Here is a 27,218-nt window from a genome sequence, read left to right as displayed (position 1 = left end):
TTAGGGAGGCTATTGAGGACACGAGAAGAGGGAGAAGGAGATAAGGAGGAATGTTAAGGATGCATGAGCAGTTTCCCCAAGAGAGCAGAGGCCTGTACTACGAAGCTGGTTCAAGCTAACCTGGATATGTTTGAGTTAGCCGGTTGGCCTAATCCAAAACATACGCGTTCTCGCTAAACTGTACTACGACGCGGGTTATCAAGTGGATCGCTCAAGCCGGCCGTGCCCTATCTAGTTAGGCAGATATTTAAGTAAGCTTTCTTAACGCTAATGTTATAATAGTCAGGTTGCTCTGAACATGGGAGGTGATATTCTATTAATGTTCACGTTCACACAGTCGGTGATTTTTGCCGGCCGTCTTTCCTGCAACGGCAGCTTTTCTGTATTTCCTTTCTCCTGTAATATGACTTGATCGCTTTCAACCCCGTACACTGAGCTCTGATTGGTCAGCAGGCAGTGCTTTCACTGAGTTGAGCTCTTAGCGTGCAACCTAACCTGCTCCGGGGCAGGTTAGCCGTTCAGCATAAGTTACCATGGAGATCTAGCCTGCTAAAAAGAGAACCAGCTTCGTAGGACCGGAAACCCAGAGTTTTCCCTGAAGTTAGCCGGCTAAGAGAAAAATCCTGCTTCGTAGTATACCCCCCAGGAGACAAGGTCACAACGAGAGAGGAGTGTTTGTGTGTGTCCGTGTGTGTGTCCTTGTGTGTTTGTGTTTCCTGCAGCATGTATTGATCTCAGAGAGATTGAGAGTACATTGGAGATGTAATCTGCATCGATCGCGTGGACACTGCTGACGAGGACACACACAGACATATACACACAAACAAAGTCTCTGATTGGCTGACACACAGGAACTGATGAACTGTGTCCAGCTGGCTGACAGAAAGGTGTCGGTACCCTGAACAGCACCTGCAGTGCATTCTGGGTAGTAGAAGAAGTGTGAAGAGAAAGTGAAGGAAGTGTGAACGAGGGGAGAGGAAAGAGCAGTTAGATGTTACAGGAGGGAATAAAATAAAATGTATATTAAAGCGCTAAGATCAACACACACACACACACACACACACACACACACACACACAGACACACACACACACACACACACACACACACACACCCACACACACACACACACACACACACACACACACACACACACACACACACACACACACACACACACACACACACACACACACACACACACACTGAAGACATGTCGTTTAATGGAGTGAAACTGAAACATACTGCAGGGTTTGAAGGTGTAATGAAACCTGTGGAGAGAGAGAGAAGGGTGGGGAGAAAGGGGTGAGTGATCAAGAGAGAGTGGGAGGAAAGGGGGAGGGGATTTAGGGAAAAATAAGGGAGTATTGACGAGGATGGAGAAAAAGATCTGTACACTTTTTAGAAGATTTTTAAAATGTCTGAGGCGTAGACATGGAATGATGGTCAAATCTAATGTCACATTGTCCTGTAAAAGACAAATGAAATTCACCATTTTGTGCATAAATCGCTTAAAATTGGACTAAAACAAACTGACATTAGCTTAGCTTAGCTTAGTGTGTGTGTGTGTGTGTGTGTGTGTGTGTGTGTGTGTGTGTGTGTGTGTGTGTGTGTGTGTGTGTGCACGCGCGCGTGTGTGTGTGTGTGTGTGTGTGTGTATGTGTGTGTGTGTGTGTGTGTGTGTCCGTGTGTGTGTGTTAATCCTGCTGACACACAGAGGCAGAGCTTGGATTCTCTCCAGAAATGCTGCCATTATTCATTCACCTCTTTTTGCTGCTGCAGAGAAACGGAGCTGCTGAGTTTCCTCTTAGAACAGAACCATGCGAGAAACTGCGAAACATTAAAACACTCTCTGTGGAAATTAGAGGAATGATCAATAAGTAAACAATGAAGGTAAACAGGGATGCAAACACACAAATTGTATAACGATTGAACACCTAAAAAATTACTTTCATATCAGTCATAATTGTACAAATCTACAATCATAGGTTTTATATTACTTCTACAATTTTGCAAATCTTGTATTAAAGATGTTTTGGGCAATGTTTCAAAGTATAAGAAATTAAAATCCTATTTAAATTGCATTTTCATTTGTGAGGGAAACTTCTGAAGCAATTGTACTCAGGACTCAGAGAGACACGAGGAGAGCTGGAGCTTTGATGGCAAACACTGACGGTTTATTTGGAGTTTCGGCCGGAGAATTCACAAGACAAGTCACGGGCCACGAGTTGACCACACGGTAGAGATGCCACAATCAATTCTGAAGAACCCTTCCTCTCGTATGAGGTTTTAACTAGTTTCACTAAAGGTAGGGACACACCAAGCTGACACCAAAGAACTCACACAGACGGACCCAGCCGACGGCCAAGAAGCAAGTACGAACTGCGCATGTGTGAGTGGCAATAACTCTCCTTACCAGCAGGCGGCGGTAGTGAGTATTCGTCATTCAAAAGAGGCAACAACCGGAAGACAGTGTTACATTTCCACTCTACAGTGAGAAGCTCATGGGGCTTTCCCGAACCTGTGTCGAGAGCTGGAGTTCAATGAAATCTCAGATTTGCCTTCTTAATAGTTTGTTTGGGTCCCTTACTTCCGTTTCGCTTCTCATGCACTAATTCGCTAAGCTGAACAGCCAATCAGAGTGATTTATTGGACCGACAGCCTTTGGCCGATTGGTTTTCGGCCAAAAAGGTGTCGGCACGGCTGAAAAGACACAACGGTGCGGGACACACCAATCCGAGTAGGGCGACAGGACGCTCATCGGCGGCCTGACATCCATCGGCGGCCAAAATCGGCTTGGTGTGTCCGGGGCTTGTGGGTAATCAACATTCTTCATTAGTTAGACTGAACAGCTGAGGAAACTGAATCAACTTTAATTGTCGCTTATGGCTCGGAGTCATCTACGCCCCGAGAAGGATGTGTTCCAGGTGCCCCACAACAATCACTATCTCTGACCGAGCGTTGCCCGGTCACAAACTGGTAACAACAACCACTTGCTCGGGCAGCCCCTCCTTAAGGGAGATAACAGCTGCTCAAGGCTGGTCAGCAGCGTCAGAGGGCCAATTATTCCCTGACATAATTTAATAGTTCTAGAGTTTCCTCACATTATTCAGAATATTCTCTATTTTCTTTTCCTGCAAAACGCAACAAGAATAAAAAATGTTAGGACTTCATTTGGATAAATAATAAACACTTGCATGTACAAAGTAGGGCAGGGGTCTCAAACTCAAATACACAGTGGGCCAAAATGAAAAAATGGGTTCTAGTCGAGGGCCGGACTGGGTCAATGCTTATTCCAGAACTTATTGAAATGAACTTATTGCACATATTAAACCTGGAACTAACAAAGCTTAAATGATTGCCTATAAAAACCACATTAAACATTAAATAATCAGTTGCATTCATTTCTTATGGCTCTATCTGCAGCTTTTCCAGAGTCATTTCTTATGATTACATTTTCCCACAGACCAACAACAGCTTCAAAAAAACTATTCCCCTCAAAGAGAAACCAAACGTGTGCTGTTGTCGTGAGAGACAAAGTGCAGAAGGAAACATCCATTAAACTCAGTGTGCTGCTCTGTGATGCTAGTTCAGATACTTGGCATCTTATCTTGGGTGCAAGTTCATCAATGTTTGGGCTCAGGCTCTGAGCTGAGGAGACCCTCAGGATGGAGTGAAGGTGCAATATACCGGTGGGCCAGATCTAATAATAATCAAACATTATCCTGCGGGCCGAAATAAAATCCACAATGGGCCTGATTTTGCCCCCGGGCCTTGAGTTTGACACATGTGAAGTAGAGCATGTGCATATGCTTTTAATACCTACTGATACATGGCTAGCTTAGATTAGATTATAAGCATTTATTGTCATTATACAAGTACAACGAGAAGATTAAAGCTACGACTTTTAAGGTGCTATTTGGTGTTTTTAAATCTATATTTTTAACGTTAATTTACTTGAAGATATACAGAGTTATCAAATGCCGCTTTCACACCAACGCGGTTCCAGGGCCGGTTCGGAGCTGGAGCTTGAAAAGCACAGTTTTTCATGTTCACACCGCAGCGGCAGCCTCTGATCTCCGGAACCCGGTTTGTTTCAAGCACCAAAAAGTTGTCGGTCTAGAAAGCAAGCACTGCATACGTCACGCTTACGTCGGATCTGGGCTGATAACAAATAACACGCGACATCCGCCTTTCCGCCAGCTTCAACATGATCTGTGGAAATAACATTGAGAATCAGTTTTAATGTTATACCATATAATTAATGCTCCAAAGCTGGGTATTTGGAGCTTGGCGCGTGCAGAGGCTAACAACAGCTAGCTCTAACGCCATCGAATAGGACGTATATTTACCTTCTTTCTCCTACGGAAACGTCGTTGAAGTTGATGATGATTGTAAAGAACTTTTGAATGTTCTGTGAAGTCGTCCCATTTCTTCCATTTCGTTTCGACAGAGCAAAACCAAAACGAGTAGCGCTTCAATACAACCGGACATTGTTGTTGTTGTTGTTGTTGATGTGAGGGGTTTCCGCGCGGTTTGGCTTTATGAAGCAGGCACGCAAACGGTTACATCATGATGCAAACGATGACGCAATGACGCAGCACCAGTCGGGCTCTAGGTGGTGTGAACAGAGCGGGAGCTGAACCGAAGAACCGGTTCCCAACAAGAAAAGCTCTAGAACGGAGCTAGAACGGGAAAAGCCTTGGTGTGAAAGGGGTTAAAGAGGAGCATTGGGAGTCCAGATATAATTTATGAGCCGGATACGTCTGAAATATAGACGGTAAATATATAAACATGGATATACATCAATAGAGTATAAAACCGATACAACATGTTTAGTACTTGCAATACTCTCCATTTCCCCCGCTAAGTGCCTCTGTGCAGCTGCAACACTTTAGAGACATCTTAAATGTCAACACGATAGATTTGATCGGGATGTGAGCGGACGTGGCAGGTGGAGGAGAGACGAGAAGAAGAAGAAGAAGAAGAAGAGGTGGAACAGAGGAGAACAGAAATAGAGCGAGCAGAAGAAGAGTGAGTCACAAACAGCGGGTGGAGAACGGTTTGTGTTTCCCTTGTTTCAGAGAGAGAGAGAACACGGGAGGGGACGAGAGAGAGTAGGAAGAAGAGGAGGAAGTTTGGGCGACATTTTGATGAATGACGGCAATCAAGTAGAGAGTGTGAGGGAGGAGAGAGTGATATTAGAGGAGTAGACTGAGTTATTTTGAGCTGCTGCAGAGAGGAAATGGGGCGAAAACAACCCAAAAAAAAGACAGAAAGAGACAAGTATGGAATAAATAACAGGAGGGAGGAAGTGAAGAGCCATTTCCTTTCTGATTTATCAGCTAACAAAAGCATATTGTTAGTCTTTTCCCTTTCTTTGAATGTGTTCTATCGGTTTTAATGCATGCAAATGGTCTGCAAAGGCTAAAATCCCAAAGTTACGGAACATGGTGACATCACTACAGAACACTGCGGTCCTATTGGCTCGCGCTCCAACACACATTGTACTGTACGTGATAGGCTAAGAAGGCGGGACATCTCTAAGCAGGTTGACCAATCAAGACAGAGCCGGCCAGCTGACCAATATGAGCAGACTGGGCTCTGGTTTCAGACAGAGGGTGGAAAAAGAGGACTCTTTAAAGTAGAGACACTAAATACTGATATACACCTGAACATCAGCAGGAGAGAACTCTTTAAAGTAGAGACACTACATACTGATATACACCTGAACATCAGAAGGAGAGGACTGTTTAAAGTAGAGACATGATATACACCTGAACATCAGCAGGAGAGGACTCTTTAAAGTAGAGACACTAAATACTGATATACACCTGAACATCAGCAGGAGAGGACTCTTTAAAGTAGAGACATTACATACTGATATACACCTGAACATCAGCAGGTGAGGACTCTTTAAAGTAGAGACACTACATACTGATATACACCTGAACATCAGCAGGAGAGGACTCTTTAAAGTAGAGACATTACATACTGATACACCTGAACATCAGCAGGAGAGGACTCTTTAAAGTAGAGACACTACATACTGATATACACCTGAACATCAGCAGGAGAGAACTTTTTAAAGTAGAGACACTACATACTGATATACACCTGAACATCAGCAGGAGAGGACTCTTTAAAGTAGAGACATTACATACTGATACACCTGAACATCAGCAGGAGAGGACTCTTTAAAGTAGAGACATTACATACTGATACACCTGAACATCAGCAGGAGAGGACTCTTTAAAGTAGAGACACTACATACTGATATACACCTGAACATCAGCAGGAGAGAACTTTTTAAAGTAGAGACACTACATACTGATATACACCTGAACATCAGCAGGAGAGGACTCTTTAAAGTAGAGACATGATATACACCTGAACATCAGCAGGAGAGGACTCTTTAAAGTAGAGATATTACATACTGATATACACCTGAACATCAGCAGGAGAGGACTCTTTAAAGTAGAGACACTACATACTGATATACACCTGAACATCAGCAGGAGAGGACTCTTTAAAGTAGAGACACTACATACTGATATACACCTGAACATCAGCAGGAGAGGACTCTTTAAAGTAGAGACACTAAACATTACAAATAATGATTAAAATAACAGAGATTATTTCCTTTTTCTTTCTGTTATTGTTATATTTGCTCTCCAGTCAACCTGCAGATTAAAGGAGAAGTTTAGCTGAAACTCTGCACTCGTTTACAACGTTCAACCCTCGATTAACCTCTGAAACATTTGTGTGTGTGTGTGTGTGTGTGTGTGTGTGTGTGTGTGTGTGTGTGTTTCAGTCCTCCACACAAAAAAAAAAAAGTCTTCATTTATGTTTTATAAATGAGCAAATCGAGGGGTTTTAACATATACATATACTGTAAGTGCTTTGAGCATCAGGAAAAGTGCTTTATAAATGGAATGTATTATTATTATTATTATTATTATTATTATTATTATTATTATACATGATAACAAAAAGAGAACTTTTGGCCTTTTTGTTGGACAAAGGCACCAAATTAATCTATAAATAATTATTCAAAAAGCTCTTTATTTGTCTTATACTGCCTGTGCTGCAGCATTATTAGCTATTTTCTTTTAAAACAAATACAAAATGGGAACTGTGTTTGAGAAAAACAAGATGAAACGGAGCGAGACAAATATTAAATATGAATAAGTGAGAACACGCACTTTCCATATTTACATTTAACCCTCACGCATAGTGTGCTCAGTCTGTCAGATTGAATTAGTGTTAGCATAGCTCTGTGTTAGCATATTGCTCTGTTTAGATCACATCAGGCCACAGAGCAATTGAATTAGCTTAGCATAATATCTGTGAGGGTACCCGAGCTTCCTCGGAATCAGCTGGTGTTAGCAGGACACACACACACACACACACACACACACACACACACACACACACACACACACACACACACACATTCTTACACTGTGATGCACACATTAACACTTAACAAGATAAGAGGTTGAACAACTAGTGTTGCAGCTGCAGGACTGTGTGTGTGTGTGTGTGTGTGTGTGTGTGTGTGTGTGTGTGTGTGTGTGTGTGTGTGTTTGTGTGGTCATATCCATGAGATGATTAAACTGAAAGCAGAAACTCTTCCTCTGCCAAAGACATCAAACATCGCCTGTATTGCTTCACACACACACACACACACACACACACACACACACACACACACACACACACACACACACACACACACACACACACACACACACACACACACACACACTGCCAGGTTCCTCCAACAAAGCTAGATGTAATTTACTCGGGACATCAAAAGAAGTGAAAAACTGCGAGACATTTTTAATTTTTTTATTGAAAGTTTTTTTTATATTTTAACTTAGCCAATTCAAAAGCCTTTTCATCTTCACCTCGCTCCGGCAGGTAAACATGACTCGGCACATTTCCTCTCTGGTTTAATGAGAGGGGGTTTGGGCTGGTTTCCTCTCTACTCCCCTGAGTGTCTGCAGGACGACTCGCTGCATTTATTAACCACTAAAAACACTTCCTAATTGTTCTGTTTTCTGTGCATGTCCTTAAGGCTGCAACGTGTGGCAGAAAACACCAATACATCTCCCTAAATTATAATATGTTCCAGCAATGCCTATTTAGTCGGATTACTGAGGGACTGATGCATTTATTTAAATACAAAAATACATATTCACACACATGTTATTACGTTTTAAAAGTGACTAAATGGGCCATTTATTACATCATTTCAGGATAATTAAATTAAACTAAAAATACTTCCTAATTGTTCTGTTTTCTGTGAATGTCCTTCCGGCTGATACGTGCGAATAGAAAAGACTAATACATCTCCCTAAATTATAATATGTTTAAAGCAATTTCCAATGCTTATTTAGCTGGAGTGCTGGGTTGCATTTATTAAAATAAAAAAACACATATTCACACACACGTTATTGTATGCCAGTGGTTCTCAAACTTTTTCTGTCAGGCCCCCCCTTTGGAGAAAAAAAAAAGTCAGGCCCCCCCCAACACAAATAGTCAGGCTCAGTGGCGGCGCAAGAGATTTATTTTTGGAGTGCTGTGGGGTAGCTTGACGTTTCATAGAGGGTGCTCAAACATTTAGGGTTTCCCATTAATGTACTGGTCGCTACAGTGGAATGTTCTACTGCAACAATCCCCACGCAAATATACAACGTACCCGCGACTGTTACAATGAAGGCTCGACAATCAGCTCACGGCATATAGGTGTAAGCAGGGGTCAAGTGCTATTTTTATTGGTGGTGTGTGGACCTCACATAGGGGGGTCCGGGGGCAAGTTCCCCCGGGAAGATTTTTTTTTAAATATTGAAGTTAAAAGCATCAATCTGGTGCACTTTGAGAGCAAAATGAAGAGATCTATCGATACATCTCTCAACACCCAGATGAAACAGAACTGTAAACAGATTTACTTTTTCTTTATGGATATTTTACAAATCACTCCCTTTTTAACTTTATTCATTTTTTAATGTCATATAGTATTTCATACCTGTTTTTAATTTATTCTCTTATTTTTGTATAACTATAAGGATCATATAAACGTGTGACTCGGAAATAATTGTTAAACGTTTGAGACCCACTGAGATAACACTGAGAGAGTCCTTTAGCTCACTGAGTCTCTCAGTCTGACGGGAGAGGACTCTCCTCCACTTTGTTGTTGAAAAAACTCCTTATATCCGTTAGCGTAGCTCGCTAGCACCAGAAGCTAACAACAACGATCTCCGGTACCGGTGCGCTCTCTCTCTCTCGCTCGCGCACGCACGCAAAATGGCTCGTTCCACACACAAGCCAAGCTTTAATGAAACACAGAGACCCAGACGTAATGGTACTGTATCATATTATTTTCGAATCAATAATTTTTCAAAATATGTATTTTTTTTTTTTTTTTTAAATCTTTTTTTTTAATAACCATTTTTCCTCCTGGTCTCTCGCGCCCCCCCTGTCATGCCTCTGGGCGCGCCCCCCACTTTGAGAACCACTGTGCTAACATTAGCATGCTAACATGTTTTAAAAGTGACTTAATCGGCCATTCAATTAAATAATGTCATCATTTAGTGTGCGTGTATTCTGAGTCTAGTTTTCGTATTCCTTCCTCATGCTGATTGTAAGGCAGTTTACATCTCAGAGCTGTAGGAAAATGTAAAATCGTACTTTTATTCGGACCGTTTCTGACGCTGGCTGATATTCACGGTGATGAGGAAAGGTGTTACATCATTGATTACGGTCACTTTGAGGACAAACAGGAAGTCTCAAAGTGATTTAAAGACTGAAGGAGAGATGGAGACAGGAGGAGGAAGAGTAGGAGGAAGAGGAGAGGAAGGAGCAGACTGCTGTAGTTAAGACGAGCCCAGAGATCAACTCCCTCATTAGCATACTGCTGCCATGGCAACAGGAAACCAAACTGCAGCAGGGCTGGAGAGAGAGAGAGAGAGGAGGAAGAGGAGAGAGAGAAATAAGGAAGAGAACGAGGAGAGGTGAAACATATATTTGGAGGAGGAGAAATGCTGGAAATAAAGCAGATATTGAATGCATTAGAGATTGAAGAGGAATTGAAGAAAAGGGAGAGTTGTGAAGGGAGGATAAGAAGGACACTTAGGATGACAAGAGGAGTTAAGGCAGGAGGGAGATGGGGAAAAGGAAAAGGAGAGACAGAGGAGAATACATGCTAGAGAGGAAAGTGGAGAGGAGGTGTTCGGGCAAACAACACATGGAGATGAAGAAAAGAGGGGAAGTAGAGAAGAATTAGGAAGGAGGAGAGGAGACGAGTTTGAGGAAAGGGAGGAAGAGAGGAGACAAGAAAGGTGGAGGAGACAAAAATGCAAGTAATAAAGCCGGAGCTATTTGGAAAATGAAAGGAAGGGGAGGAGGAGACGAGTGGACGAGGAAGAATGGAGAGGTGATGAAACAATCAAAGGAATAGGCAGGAGAGGAGGAGGGAAGTGAGATTGGAAGTCAAGAGAGGAAGACGAGGAGCACTGAGGATGAGGAGGATTAGAGACAGGAGAAAAGAAGAGGAATAGAAAAAGATAGGAGGAAGGAGGGAAGGAAATGAGGAAATGAAGAGGAAGCCACCTTGGTTTGACTTCTAACTTTATCTCGTGTCCTTCCTGTCTTTTCTCCTCTTTACAGCTTCTATCGTTTCATCTATATAATTAAATCGTTTCATTATGAAATGCCCACACACACACACACACACACACACACACACACACACACACACACACACACACACACACACACTTCTGTAGCTGCGAAGCGAGTTGTTCTAACTCTTATCTGCTTAAGTGTTTATGTGTGTATCACAGTGTAAGTACTCGTGTGTGTGTGTGTGTGTGTGTGTGTGTGTGTGTGTGTGTGTGTGGTGTGTGTGTGTGTGTGTGTGTGTGTGTGTTTGTTGTGTGTGTGTGTGTGTGTGTGTGTGTGTGTGTGTGGTGTGTGTGTGTGTGTGTGTGTGTGTGTGTGTGTGTGTGTTTGTGTGTGTGTGTGTGTGTGTGTGTGTGTGTGTGTGTGTGTGTGTGTGTGTGTGTGTGTGTGTGTGTGTGTGTGTGTGTGTGTGTGTGTGTGTTTGAGGTCATATCCTCTTAGGTTGTTGGAGGTGTAAGGCGACATGAGATGATTAAACTGAGAGCAAAAACTCTTTCGCTGCCAAAGAGATAGAAAAAACATCTCCTTTATTGCCTCTCACACACACACACACACACACACACACACACACACACACACACACACACACACACACACACACACACACACACACACACACACACACACACAGTCTTGCACATTGTATGTAATTGTATATTTAAAAATCAATGCAAAAGTTGAGCTACTTCGAATCAGAGTGAATTTGTTATTCTAGGTTTGTGTTTCCTGTTCAGTCTTGTTCTGTTTGCACAACTTAAAACTGACAGAATACAGAAACTAAGAGGCGTAAACAAAGAGGAAAGGAACATCTCCACAACTCACAGAAATGTAGATAACTGTCACAAAGAAGGAAAGAAACAAATGATCACATTCAAGAACCTAACGTCTGTGAATGTTGTCTTTATTCTTCTTTAAAAACACATTAATCAAATTGGATTTTCTTGCGATAAATGTAATAATTCACAACTATTCTCTAAATATATATTCCATCATTCATTTTCTGCTATTAACACTTAATGTATATATAATAATATTATATAATAATATATAGAAAGTACAGGTATTTGAGTTCAACATGTAAGAAGTAGAAAGTACAGGTATTTGAGTTCAACATGTAAGAAGTAGAAAGTACAGGTATTTGAGTTCAACATGTAAGAAGTAGAAAGTACAGGTATTTGAGTTCAACATGTAAGAAGTAGAAAGTACAGGTATTTGTGTTCAACATGTAAGAAGTAGAAAGTACAGGTATTTGTGTTCAACATGTAAGAAGTAGAAAGTACAGGTATTTGTGTTCAACATGTAAGAAGTAGAAAGTACAAGTATTTGTGTTCAACATGTAAGAAGTAGAAAGTACAGGTATTTGTGTTCAACATGTAAGAAGTAGAAAGTACAGGTATTTGAGTTCAACATGTAAGAAGTAGAAAGTACAGGTATTTGTGTTCAACATGTAAGAAGTAGAAAGTACAGGTATTTGAGTTCAACATGTAAGAAGTAGAAAGTACAGGTATTTGAGTTCAACATGTAAGAAGTAGAAAGTACAGGTATTTGTGTTCAACATGTAAGAAGTAGAAAGTACAGGTATTTGTGTTCAACATGTAAGAAGTAGAAAGTACAGGTATTTGTGTTCAACATGTAAGAAGTCAAAGTGAAAAGTCGTCAGAAAAATAAGTAGTTGTAATGACTCTATCAGAGCAGGGTTAGAGACATATCCGCCATGTTCTGTCTGAATTAGACGTGCCAGGATCAATTATTAACGCAACACTCTGCACGGAAAACAAGGAAGTGTTGAAATGTGCAGCCGCCGCCAAATGTTCACTTTCGGCAGAGTTTGATTGACAGCTGCCAACCTCAGAGCCTCCTCCAGCTCTCAGAGACATGTTCAGCTGCTGGATGTTTATCTCACTCGTTTATAACAGGAACACACACACACACACACACACACACACACACACATTCGCAAACACACATGCGCGCACACACACACACACACACACACACACACACATACAAACACACACACACACACACACACACACACACATTCGCACACACACACACATTCGCACACACACATGCGCGCACACACACACACACACACACACACACACACACACACACACACACATACAAACACACGCTCAAGTCAGTGGTGGAAAGTACATCTCTAGCACTGTCCTTAAAAACATTTGTATGTCCTGTATTTGAGTATTTCTAATTTACGCCACCTTCTACTTCTTTTATTCAGTGGTAAATATCATGAACAAGAGCATTTTCTTTATTAGTTGTGTGTTTTAGTGATAATTTAAAGGGATGGTAAGAAAATAATTGCCATATTTAGGGGAAAAGACAAAGAACCCAAACAATTGTGCAACATATTTTGTGCTTAAACTAGTTCTATGTGTGAGTAAAAGGCAATATTTAAAGGCTTATCACTCACATGATTTTAGAGGAGTCTTTTCAGTTGCTCAACAAGATCAATTTATATAATATGCATAAGGTAAAAAAGTGAAAACAAACAAATGGTGTCATTGTGAAGACTTTCATTTGCAGGTTTCATGAGTTTTGTTTACATGTAATGTCTTGAATACATATGTGTTGCTTTGTTGGAGGGTTAAGATGTTCATTGACTCAACTGTAGCTGGGCACAGGGGCGTAAAACCTTTTTCACTGAGGGCCGAAAGATACGACGAGCTGCAGCACATCACGGCTCTCCAGAGGGTTTCATTAATTTCATTTCTTAAAGCTGAATGAGAGGAAATATGAAGGGTGTATTGCAAGCTGGTTATGTAAATAAGTTATTGGGCTTTTTTCTTATCAACTTAGATTTGTTAGAACATGTTTTCTACTTTTATCGACGGAATGTATTTGAAAAGTGGGTGAAGTGTCTCAGGGACACAACGCTGGCTGCAGTGGGACTCGAACTTGCTATCCACTGGTTCGAAGTCCATCATACTATCCACTGAGCCACAGCCACCCCTATACCCCTGTACTTCTTATTAAGAAGTACAATATAAAAAAAGGACAAGATTCATTTCTGGGCCATATTTCTGATTCAAAATGGCCCGCATTTGGACCCCAGGCCGTAGTTTGGAAAACCCCTGGCACGGACCTTGAAGTCCTTCAATGTCAGTGTGTCCCTTCTGTATTCCCTAGGAGACTAAAGTGTGTTTCCTCTCTCCTCTCTCTGCAGTTTGTGGCGCAGCCGAACTGCCAGCAGCTCCTGGCGACGCTCTGGTACGACGGCTTCCCCGGCTGGAGGAGGAGACACTGGGCCGTCAAGCTGGTCACCTGCTTCATCATCGGACTGCTGTTCCCTTTCTTCTCTCTGGTGAGGAGGAGGAGGAGGAGGGAGGGAAAGGAAGGAGGGAGTTGGAGTGTAATGTAGGAAAGAAGGAAGGCGGGAAGAGTGAGTTTGGAGTAGGAAAGGAGAGAGGAAGGGAAAGTGTAAATAAGAAAAGAAGAGAGGAAATGAGAATGTTAAGTAAGAAAGAAGAGAGGGAGAGAAAGTGGAAAGGAAGGAGGAAGGAACTTAGAATGAAGAGGAAGGAAGGGGAGGATAAAGTAGGAAAGGAGAGAGGAAGTGAGAGTGTAAAGTATAGGAAACGAGAGTGGAAGTGAGTGTGTTAAGTAAGAAAGGAGAGAGGGAGGGGAAGTGTAAAGTAGGAAAGGAGAGAGGGAGGGGGAAGGGCACAACAAGAGGTGGAAAGGAAGGAGGGAGTTGGAGTAGGAAAGGAGAGAAGAAGGGAGGGAAGACAGAGGAAGTGAGAGTGTAAAGCTGGAGAGGAAGGAAGAAGAAGGAGCAAGGAAGTGAGAGTGAAACAGGAAGGAGGGAGTAGAGGAGGATACATTAGGAAAGGAGAGAGGAAGTGAGAGTGTAAAGTAGGACAGAAGATAGGAAGGTGGAATTTGTAGAGTTTTTTTTAAAGATCCACGTCCTTTGTAGTGCGTTCAAGGACTCAAAACACCATGCAGACTAAAGAGAGCACATGACAAGTCACAGCGGTCACCTCTTACTTGACTTAATGCTTTTATCTCTGTAAGATAATTCACTTTAAGTGTTTACATCCAATAACACGAGTACTGCCGTAATGTGATTAAGTTATTAATGTTTCTATAATAAAAACACATTTCTCTGTGTTATTCAATCCCGTTTAAAGCCTCTCTGGCATGACTCACAGTGTTGAGGCTGCCAGCAGAGAGAAGATGAGTAGCAATAACAACAATAACAACAAGAGCTTCCAACAATACCCATCAAACTTGTACCATATTTCAGACACAAGGTTAAAGAAGTTACAATCAAGGAACTACAGCTAGGTCACTGCTAAGCTAAAGGTGGCTAATGTTGGGCTATAAAGTAACTACAACACGGTCACATGACTTCACGTTACCACCGCTAAGCTAAAGGTGGCTAATGTTGGGCTATAAAGGAACTGCAGCACGGTCACATGACTTCACGTCACCACCGCTAAGCTAAAGGAGGCTAATGTTGGGTTATAAAGGAACTACAGCACGGTCACATGACTTCACGTCACCACCGCTGAGCTAAAGGTGGCTAATGTTGGGCTATAAAGGAACTACAGCACGGTCACTTTACTTCACGTCGCCACCGCTAAGCTAAAGGTGGCTAATGTTGGGCTATAAAGGAACTACAGCACGGTCACATGACTTCACGTCGCAACCGCTAAGCTAAAAGTGGCTAATGTTGGGCTATAAAGGAACTACAGCACGGTCACATGACTTCACGTCACCACCGCTAAGCTAAATGTTGTTAATGTTGGGCTATAAAGGAACTACAGCACGGTCACATGACTTCACGTCGCCACCGCTAAGTTAAAGGTGGCTAATGTTGGGCTATAAAGGAACATATAGCACGGTCACATGACTTCACGTCACCACCGCTAAGCTAAATGTTGTTAATGTTGGGCTATAAAGGAACTACAGCACGGTCACATGACTTCACGTCGCCACCGCTAAGTTAAAGGTGGCTAATGTTGGGCTATAAAGGAACATATAGCACGGTCACATGACTTCACGTCACCACTGCTAGGCTAAAGGTGGCTAATGTTGGGCTATAAAGGAACTACAGCACGGTCACATGACTTCACGTCACCACCGCTAAGCTAAAGGTGGCTAATGTTGAGCTATAAAGGAACTACAGCACGGTCACATGACTTCACGTCACCACCGCTAAGCTAAAGGTGGCTAATGTTGGGCGTGATGACGTTTATTCGTCTCATTTAGACACTTGTTAGCAACCTTTGTTTTTAAATAAACCGGTGGGGGATTAACTGACATATTTAATATCGTAGAACTAAAATCTCTTCAGCTTGTGTTAACCACTGATCTTATTTCATGCTAACAATCCAAAACACTTCCAGAAAACTTCTTTTCTTCTCCTTTTCCTCAGATCTACCTGTTGGCTCCTAAAAGTGCTCTGGGTCACTTCATAAAGAAACCCTTCATTAAGTTCATCTGCCACACAGCGTCGTACCTGACGTTCCTCTTCCTGTTGCTGCTCGCCTCGCAGCACATCGCCCGGACAAACCTCCACATGCAGGGACCCCCCCCCACCCTCGTCGAGTGGATGATCCTCCCCTGGGTGGTTGGTGAGTATTTAACCATAAGACCATTTGTATTGAAGGCACATAGAAAATACATTTGGTACATTGATAGGTTAGATTGAACAGTTCAAAGCTACTAGTGTTCAGCTTAGTCTCTACTTTTATACATCAATTGACAAGCCATACATAGTTGATCTTTTCCGGAATGAGTTGCAACTACAGGTGCTTTTTTTTGTGATCACATGTTTTCTGTCTAAATAAAATAGCCCAGGGAGACACAAGAGTTCAAACTGACTGATTGCATCTCCATATTCCCTCTGAGATTTCCAAAATCATCTGTGATTTTCAAAAACCATCTGTTCTCCTGTGTGGTCTTTCAAACACTCGGATACAACAAAACAAAACAAACATTTTGATATGTGGAGGAAATGAAAAATGACTTGTAAATTATTTAAAATAAAACCTGAGTGCGGAACAAACGCCTGAAGCTGCTGCCCAAAAAAAAAAAAAATGACAAAAGTTGGAACGAAGAAAGCAAACAACTTGAATTTGCTCATACGTGTGTGTGTGTGTGTGTGTGTGTGTGTGTGTGTGTGTGTGTGTGTGTGTGTGTGTGTGTGTGTGTGTGTGTGTGTGTGTCTGTGTGTGTGTGTGTGTGTGTGTGTGTGTGTGTGTGTGTCTGTGTGTGTGTGTGTGTGTGTGTGTGTGTGTGTGTGTGTGTGTGTGTGTGTGTGTGTGTGTGTGTATGTGTGTGTGTGTGTGTTGCAGGGTTCATCTGGGCGGAGATTAAGGAGATGTGGGACGGAGGCTTCACAGAATATATCCACGACTGGTGGAACCTGATGGACTTCGCCATGAACTCTCTGTACCTCGCCACCATCTCGCTGAAGATAGTGGCCTACGTCAAAGTAAATATATTAAACTGTTGATATGTTATATAAGTTCTTCCCTACTGTCTCAAAAGAGGAAGTGTTGAGACAATTCTCCTCCTTTTTGAAATGAGTGATTCATCAAATATGTGTAAATATTTATTTGTTAAAAAAAATCAAATGTGATCAAAAATCCACAAAATGCTGGAAATTAAATTCCTTCAAAAGCTGAGAGAAACCAAGGAAGCATAATATCAAATAGAAAATAAAGTAGAAAAAGATAAGAGACAAATAAAATAGAAGTAACGTCGTATTAACTTTAAATGTGTCTGACTTTTTTGGGAAAAAACTCAAAATATTATAACGGTAATATTATTGTATTTATATGTAAAGAAAATTATACAAAACATATTATTTAAGGATGAAAAAAAACATCTCCAAATAAGTATATTAGAAAATAAATGATTACAAAAACATCATATATAATAATAACATGTGTTGCACTCTCAATACTTTTACTTTTAGTAATGCCTTTTCCACCACTGTTATTGTAAAACAATACAGAATGATACTGAAAGGCTTGTAGATTGTAGAGAAGCATAAATATGAGCTGAATTTAGGAGCAAACGGTCAGTTAGTTGACTTCAGGCATTGACCTTTGACCCTTTTGAAACGGCAAACTAAAGTTACTTATGAACGAAGAATTAAAACAAGAGTTTTACTTTGATGCAAGCTCAGATAATATTAAAGGATAGTCTCCATAGATACAAGATCTATATATGTATTAAGAGCAACTTGGTGCCAACACACACACACACACACACACACACACACACACACACACACACACACACACACACACACACACACACACACACACACACACACACACACACACACACACACACGTGCACACACACACACACACACACACACACACACACACACACACACACACACACACACACACACACACACACACAGACACACACACGCACGCCAGACGGCCGGGCCATCTGCAGCAGCTGTGAGTCACTGATGGTGGTGGCTGGACCTCCTAAACACAGCTTTAAAAACACACATATATATATATACAGATACACACAACTGTATCCTGACACACACACACACACACACACACACACACACACACACACACACACACACACACACACACACACACACACACACACACACACACACACACACACACACACACACACACACACACACACACACACAACACACACACACACACACACACACACACACACACACACACACACAAATGCATACACAGTTACATTCTGCAGGAGACCATCTGCACTCCAGAGGATTTTAATTGTGGCTGAATATTTGAAGGAAAACATATTTGAGCCAACAGCTTATTAGCGTGTGTGTGTGTGTGTGTGTGTGTGTGTGTGTGTGTGTGTGTGTGTGTGTGTGTGTGTGTGTGTGTGTGTGTGTGTGTGTGTGTGTGTGTGTGTGTGTGTGTGTGTGTGTGTGTGTGTGTGTGTGTGTGTGTGTGTGTGTGTGTGTGTGTGTGTGTGTGTGTGTGTGTGTGTGTGTGTATGCTAATAGTGGCAGAGTTAACAAGTCTAGCGGCTGAATTGAGAATTAGGAGGAATAAGAGCGTGAGACAGAAAGATGAATAAACCAGAGTGAAGAGAGTCACAGAAACAGAGAGGATGCTGGGAGTAAAGCAAAGAGAGAGTGATGTGTGTGTGTGACAGAAGAGGAGAGGAAGGTGTGTGAGCAGGAGGGATTGAGAGGAGAGTGTGTTGACTTTTTAAAGATCAGCGTCGAGCTTCGTGAGACTCAGTGGATTATGGGAAGTTGTTCTGCTGTGTCAAGGACTCGATAAAATCTGTCTCACCTTCTCAGACTTTATATTCTTACCGTCAAAACGTGTTGAGATAGGAACATCAGTGTTACGAAGTGCATCACCCCTAAAACCCCTAGAACTCAATGTTAGGATGTGTACAAAGGCTTCTGGCGATTGGTTGATTAGTTATTATATGTGGTACGATTTATCACCATATGATATACAGTATGTATAAACCCCCCCGATATTTAGCATTTAGTTTACGAAAACCTTAATACAAAGACTTCATCTATGTGTCTTCTAAAAGGCCTTTTCTGTGTTTATACTGAGCTTGATAACACGTGGTTCTTATTTCACTCATAAATTGACAGAATACAAACATATTAACCCTAATGTTAGAGTGCTTTTCTCAATGTCATTTAAAGGACGAGACTAATGGCGCATTTCCACTACAGCGCGGTTTTAGCGAGCCGTGCCCGGCCCGTTTTCGGTTGCATTTCCACTCGGCGTAGTTCCGGCTAGTGGGTACTTTTTCACACTTTTCTGGCTCTCCAGAATCGAGGTTCTTTCCGGGCCAACAACCGGGCTGAGTATCTAAACTAGTGAGGGAGTTGGCAACTACAACAAAATGAACATATTTTACCGTGATTTAATTGTAATACACATTTCAAATTTATACAGAAGTAACAACATAGTGATACCGGTTAGTAAAAACCATGAATTAATGCTTTGACAATTCTGAAGACAGACGGCAAAAAAGATTCTCTCTCTTTTTGTCCTGATCCATTTCTATAAAAACCTGTCTGAAAATGAGCTGATCCGATTTTGGCCACTTTATGATGTCATAACGATGTTTTGGCTTGTGTAACCATTAGCCAATCAGCAACCAAGGTAACCCCCCCCCCCCCCCCCCCCCCAAACACACACCTTTTCACCGGAATCTCCTCCTAGAGCACCATTAGGCGCGTTCACACCGGAGTACTTTTCCCCGTACTTTTCCCGTTTAGTTCTGTTAGTATCCCTTATGTCGCGTTCACACCAAATAGAGAACTTAGTGCGGGAACTTTTACCCCCATGTTTAGTGCCTGCTAGAGAGGTGGTACCAAAAAACTACCAAAAAAGTACCAATTTCTATTGGCTGGGCGAATTGCAAAACCACGCCCTGTAAAACTCTGAAAAGTTTTGTGAAGCCGCCATTGTATTTGTGGCATTAGCATCATTAGCATTAGCATTAGCCCTGCGCACCAACGGAGAGAGAATAACTTATGGCAACACAAAAGAAAACATGGGAGCGGTGGAGATGAGGAGGTGTCAGCGTTCTGGCGATTCAGTCGGAAGGCTTCAGTAGAAGCTGCTGGGAGTCCCAGCAGCTTCTACTGAAGCCAGTCCCCAATTCCGGGGACTTCCGGCCGGGGCCTCCGGGTGGCAGTATACCCCGTGAAGTGGTTTGTAGCCTGCCAGTAAACCCAAAGCAGAAGAAGAAGAAGTGACGTCAGCAGCTCATTTGCCTAATCCTCCCTCAGGGAAAAGTACTCCGGTGTGAACGCGATCGGCTCTTAGTTCCATAGAGGAACTAAGTGCTGGGCAAAGTACTTGGTGTGAACGCGGCTATTGACTTATTTTTAACCAAATCTCTCTCAGAGGGGCGTGGGGAGGGGCTCCTTATTCTCATCTAAAGTAACAGACAGAGAATCAGCACTTTGGAAACAGGGCTGAAACAGAGGGGATTATGGGTAATGCTGATGAAAAACAGTATAATAGGGGAGCTTTAAACTTTTCCGACTGTTTCTCCGTGAGTGCTTACTTGTAATAAACTCTTTCTCCCCCCTCTCCCCCCTGCAGTATAACTCCTCTCGGCCCAGGGAGGAGTGGGAGATGTGGCACCCGACCCTCATCGCCGAGGCTCTGTTTGCCATCGCTAACATCTTCAGCTCTCTGAGGCTCATCTCTCTCTTCACCGCTAACTCCCACCTGGGCCCGCTGCAGATCTCCCTGGGGAGGATGCTGCTGGACATCCTCAAGTTCCTCTTCATCTACTGCCTGGTACGAACATTATATATATATATATACACACACACTGTTTCTGATACTAGTGTAGGTTCAAATGCAGAGGCTAAATGACACTGTGAACACGTGTGGTGAGTGAACATGGTTTATATTTGAGTCCTACGTTGCCTTTTTCATTTTTAATATCCACTTCAAAATAAACTGAACTGGCTAATTCACGATACTAGCCTGTAGATTCATTCTATGTATTATTAAGAAGCATAAATACAAAGTTGAGCCTGCACAGAGGCCACTTTAGGACATCACAGATTCATCTTGTCAGGCTCATTTCAGTTATTGCAAGAAAACTCATTTTAAATGGGAATCATTGGATATTTACACGTTTTCCACGAAAGAGGAAGACGTGTAAATAGTGTAGCCTGTACAGAGGCTATTTTAGGACATCAAAGACTTTTCTTGTTGTGCACATTTCCAGCTTAGAAGCATGCTAATGGTTAGAGCTAACATTATGAAACCCAAACTACATACTCTGATATTCTGCCCATGATCTAAAGTCTGTGCTGAACAGCTAATTACAAGCATATTAGCATGCTAACGCTAAACCTGTAACAGTTAGTACGTTTCAACTACATTACAAGCCTACTATAGGGTGACCAGACGTCCCCGTATTCCGGGGACAGTCCCCGTTTGTATTGGCCTCTCCCCGGTTGAAACTGTCCCCGGAAATGTCCCCGTTTTTTAATATACGTTAAAAACACATAGCAAGGTGAAATAAAAAGTTTCATGTCAGGAAACACTGGGTAAACAGACTGTGGTCAAGCCAGCCCCCACTTCGGAAAACACAGTCAAAAGCACGTTGTATTGCGGTGCGCGAATATCCTATGGATTGCGGTAGAGGCCTGTAAAAACTGCCTTCAAAATAAAAGCGTTTACTCGGTCAATAAGAAATATACCTAAAAAACACACCAAACATATTCATATATACTGGAGCTTAAATTAATAAATATATACTATATAATGTGATCAATAATAATTTAAAACAAACTACGTATAACTTCCACATTATAACTGAGTGAATGTAAAATGTAAGTATACAGTTATGAAGACGTATCTGACATTTCTACTGGGTGACTAATTTCAATTGATGTTGACACCATCTCACAGCACTCCTAAAATAACATTACTTTCTGAAGCACAATTTAAAATGTATGCTGTTTAAAATCTCAAATTAGATCTATTGTCCATCTATATTTTGATTATTATTTAATGGAAACCGTCCATAATCAAAGAGTCATTCGAAGTCAATCAAATACTTATTTCACTTCAGGGTGATAGCAGGAGTCCCTATCTAGTCAATCAGAGAAAATCAGGACAATCTGATGTAGAATTTCGAAATAAAATACTTTTGAAATCTCATATATGGGATATCGTCCTTCCGTTTTTATACAAGAATAAATAAAAAAACTGTCAAATTAACAAAGACTTATTTCCCTCCAGGGTGATAGCAGGACACCCCATCTAGTCACTCAGAAAGAATCTGGACAATCTGATGTACAGTTTAAAAATAAAAGACCTTTGAAGTCTCATATATGAGCTATCTTCCTTCTGTTTGTATCCAACAGCTCAAATGTTCGAATTACATTAAACCAGAATTGTCCCCCTTTTTTCTTTAACAGTGAAGACAATTGGATATGTTAATGATATATTGACCGCAAAACTCAAAATGTCCCCAGTTTTCATTTTGAAAATCTGGTCACCTTAGCCTACTAGCCTACCTAGTACACATATACATCAAATAAATTGTATACAAGAGAAAAATACAATATGTGCAAATTAATCTATTGATTCTGAATTTTTTTTGTGTCACACAGAACAATTTTAAAAGCAATGTAAATAATAACACATTTCAGTATTCTGACACAGAACGATTTTAGAAGCAATGTATTTCTATTGGTAGTATGTTTCGTGCCTGCACCAAATAATAACAAATTAGAAGGACATTTTTTTCAGTATTCTGACGCTCTGAGCCCAATTTCTTTTCCTCGCGGACGGCAAAAAAAACGATATTATACAATTTAAAATAAAAGGGATAGGGTTAGGGTAAGATATTGAGTAAGAAAATGTTGTTATGAACCACACAGGTTCCGGTATTCCAAGACCCGACCGGACAAAAAGACGTGGTGCAGGCACGAAACATACTACCAATAGAAATACATTGCTTTTAAAATCGTTCTGTGTGACACGAAAAAAAATGCAAAAAATCGTGGTGGTGATCACGAATCAATAGATTAAATTAATTTCGTGGCTATAACACGAAATGCCGTGAGACTGGGTTGGCATGTTTGCATCCATGCATACTGACCTTCACTAGTGTCATCTAGCATTGTGAATGTATTACATGGTAACATTTGCATTTTAACAGGCCAACATATAAGTATTTCTCTTTTTAAGTTCAACCTGAATTCAGTGCTGACTTTAGGAGCAGCTGAGGTGTTGGACAGGAAAAGCAATCTAAAAGACACAAACGATGTCTGTATCAAACTCTGGGACTCCACTTGCATACGTTTCTATTAAAACTACACGTCTTTTGTCAAAGTGCACAACACGTTTGAAGATAGAGAAAGTGAGAGAATCCTCCATTGATGGTGGAAGGACACGACAGGCCCGTTTAATTTCATCCAGATCTCATTAGTTCTGTCTCGGGGGCCTAACCCTCTCCGGATCCACAGGAGGACCGCTCGCTCCCTGAAGTCTTAGAATCAATCCCAGAGAGCCCGAGGCGCCTCGCTCTCGCTCAGCAGCCGCTCTTAATGTAACGCTGTCGTACCGTGATGTGTTTGAGGAGAAAGACGTGTTTGAAAACGCCTGCAGCCGCTCAGGGTCAATCCTGAAACAAAGTGTACCGTCAGATCCACGAGGGGAGAGGTTTGATTCCCTTTGATACGTTGTCATGTGAGGAAACACAGAGGTGGGAAGTACTCGAGTACAAATACTTTGTTACTGTACTTAAGTACATGTTTCTGGTATCAGTACTTTACTCCACTACTTTTTACTTTGACTTCTCACATGTTGAAAACAAATACCTGTACTTTCTACTTCTTACATGTTGAACACAAATACCTGTACTTTCTACTTCTTACATGTTGAACACAAATACCTGTACTTTCTACTTCTTACATGTTGAACACAAATACCTGTACTTTCTACTTCTTACATGTTGAACACAAACACCTGAACTTTCTACTTCTTACATTTTGAACACAAATACCTGAACTTTCTACTTCTTCGTGTTGAACACAAATACCTGTACTTTCTACTTCTTACATGTTGAACCCAAATACCTTTACTTTCTACTTCTTACATGTTGAACACAAATACCTGAACTTTCTACTTCTTACATGTTGAACACAAATACCTGTACTTTCTACTTCTTACATGTTGAACTCAAATACCTGTACTTTCTACTTCTCTCATTTTCCAAACAGGCTGGTTCCTTTAGTCTGAATGTGTGTTTGGTGGCGTGATCATTATTATTTAGAGTCATTGCGTGCCTATTGATTTGAACACGATCCGTGTATCCATCATTCCCTGGTCTTCTCTAAAGAAGAGGGACCAATGAAAACGTTGTCATGTTGCCGTTGTTCAGCATGGAAACATTCATTAGCTAACAATGACATTATTGTTCTATTAATATAAAGGGAGGTCAGGTACTCTTTAAAACAGCTGCTAGTTATGGGTACTTTTTACTGAAGTACATTTCAAAGCCTCTTTACTTTGACTTGAGTAAAGAAGTTTAGTCACTACTTCTACTTTTACCACAGTACTTTTAAACACAAGTACCTGTACTTCTACTTGAGTAAAGTGTGTGTGTACTTATAGACTGTGTTTCCTGTGCAGGTGCTGCTGGCGTTTGCTAACGGTCTGAACCAGCTGTACTTCTACTACGAGACGAAGGCCTCCGAGGAGCCGAACAACTGCAAAGGCATCCGCTGTGAGAGGCAGAACAACGCCTTCTCCACGTGAGCACACACACACACACACACACACACACACACACACACACACACACACACACACACACACACACACACACACACATACCATGTATACATCACTTCAGGGGACATTACATTGACTTACATGCATTTCCTGGAGACTTATCCTAACCTTAACCATAACCAACACATGCCTAACCCTTAACCTAACCAAGTCTTCACCCTAAAATTAATGATTCCCCTTATGGGGACCTCCATTTTGTCCCCATAAAGGAGGCGAGTCCCCACATGTGACTATGTAAACAGATGTAGGTCCCCACAAGTATAGCAATGATAGGACACACACACACACACACACACACACACACACACACACTGTACTGTACGGTCATGTGTGTGTTTTAACAGGCTGTAAAGTTGTGAAAACAGTTTAAATCAAGGTGGAGCTGAACCTGTGTGATACACAGATACTGGGATACTTGCAGTTCGATTCTTTTTTAAACAGTCGTGCAAATTCAGGAGCAAATTCAATGCAAAAAGTGAAGTATATTAATTGACAAAAAGCCCATTTGCACAAGCTTGAAGTCTATTTAAAGGAAATGCAAGAAGATATTCAAAATGGAATATAATGTGTCTACACTTCGTTCAGTACTAATTTATCAAATGCATGCTATAACTGGTGTGAAGAGGCCGTATTTATTTAAAAACAATTGAAGGAATACAAATCATATTTTTTAGTTGATTTTTGGATATTTGGCGAGCAAGGTTTTTGCTGAATGTCATTATCATTGTTTTTGTTTGTTTTCTAGTAATTCAAGTTCAGAAGCACATTGAAGTGGATATTGTCGGGATTTGAACACATTCATTGATAGTTTGTGTCTAATTGGATGTGTCTAATACATTCATACCATTTTTCAATGAACATCTTGGCAGTAATGCTCGTTTAGAAGATGCTCATCCAATGTATTAAAAGAAATAAAGCAAGTTTAAGTGAAGAGCTACCTAAAACCTAAAATATTCTAACCATACATTTTCTAATCATAGTCAAAGAAACCTCTTAATTTCTTAATTTGTTTGTTAAATAACCTGCTAATTACCGCACAGCCTCACCTCGTGTACATCTGATCCTCTGTTACTCCAGGAGTGTGAAAGAGAGTGAGATGTTTCACTTTCTGTTTGACAAATGAAACTGCTTTATGAACTAACTCATGGGCTGTCTGTCGTTCCTCTGCTGCAGAATGAAATATCTACGGAAAAGATTGCCTTGAATTCTTTTTTCAAATATTCATGGTACCCTCGGGATGACTTAGACCTCCCTTAGAAGTCAGAAAAAAGGATTTTAGATTTATTATTTTAATATTTAAAATATTATAACGTCTCAAACATTTCTGGATTTTATTATTAAATGTGTATTATATTATTTTAATTAATTTATTCACGTATTCCTTTGTCTATAAATTTTTTCCTGTCGTGTCGTAAGAATTGGAAAAATTTATTTATTTCTGAAAACAAAAATCTAACCCTGTCCAAGTGTGTCGAAATGTGCTGCGTCACACACACACACACACACACACACACACACACACACACACACACACACACACACACACACACACACACACACACACACACACACACACACACACACACACACACACACACACACACACACACACCCACACACACACTCACAGTTTGCTGAGTGAAGCAGGCTGAAAATTAACAAGGCGTGAGGTTTGTTTAGATAATAGCTTTATTGATTTGTGATCGATTCCATTACAGTAAAACGCTCGGGACAAATAAAGGAGACGTGAGGACATTACTTTATACTTTATGCTGCTACAAGCACAACAAAGTGAGAGTTATTAATAACAGATGACCGTGCAGATGGTGCTGCGTCAAACTGTGAGCATGTGAATATTGAACTTGTCAAAAGGCCTGACACTGAGTGAGCCTTGACTTAGTCAACAAACTGTTGTTGTTTACAGTCAGAGAGAATCAACCTCACACTTAAGCTGAATGAGCGCAGATTACCGATCATGTATTATGCAAACATCCGCCTGCAGCACACACACACACACACACATACACACACACACACACACACACACACACACACACACACACACACACACACACACTTATTGCTGTAATTCACACCCACTTATCAACATTTTAGCAAAATCATTTCCTCTTTCTGCTCAGGTGTCTCTTCACACATCTGTACTTAACACACACTTATCACCGTTAATGTGTTACATCGTTTAACACC

The 27,218-nt window shown here is 41.2% G+C and overlaps 1 protein-coding gene across 1 annotated transcript in view; it reads left to right on the top strand.

Moving 5' to 3' along the window:
• Positions 1 to 27,218, top strand: part of trpc5a (transient receptor potential cation channel, subfamily C, member 5a) — a 113,276-nt gene that overhangs the window by 67,993 nt on the left and 18,065 nt on the right. Inside the window, exons 6-10 of the mRNA XM_079671183.1 lie at positions 13,880 to 14,017; positions 16,097 to 16,295; positions 17,019 to 17,158; positions 20,787 to 20,987; positions 24,849 to 24,970. Of these exons, the coding sequence (XP_079527309.1) occupies positions 13,880 to 14,017; positions 16,097 to 16,295; positions 17,019 to 17,158; positions 20,787 to 20,987; positions 24,849 to 24,970 (800 nt within the window). The remainder of the gene's footprint in view (positions 1 to 13,879; positions 14,018 to 16,096; positions 16,296 to 17,018; positions 17,159 to 20,786; positions 20,988 to 24,848; positions 24,971 to 27,218) is intronic.

The sequence above is a fragment of the Notothenia rossii genome (genome assembly GCF_949606895.1).
Source record: "Notothenia rossii genome assembly, chromosome: 3".
In the NCBI taxonomy this organism is placed as follows: domain Eukaryota; kingdom Metazoa; phylum Chordata; class Actinopteri; order Perciformes; family Nototheniidae; genus Notothenia; species Notothenia rossii.
Note: the sequence above shows the minus strand (reverse complement) of the source record. Positions and strands in the feature narration are given on the sequence as shown.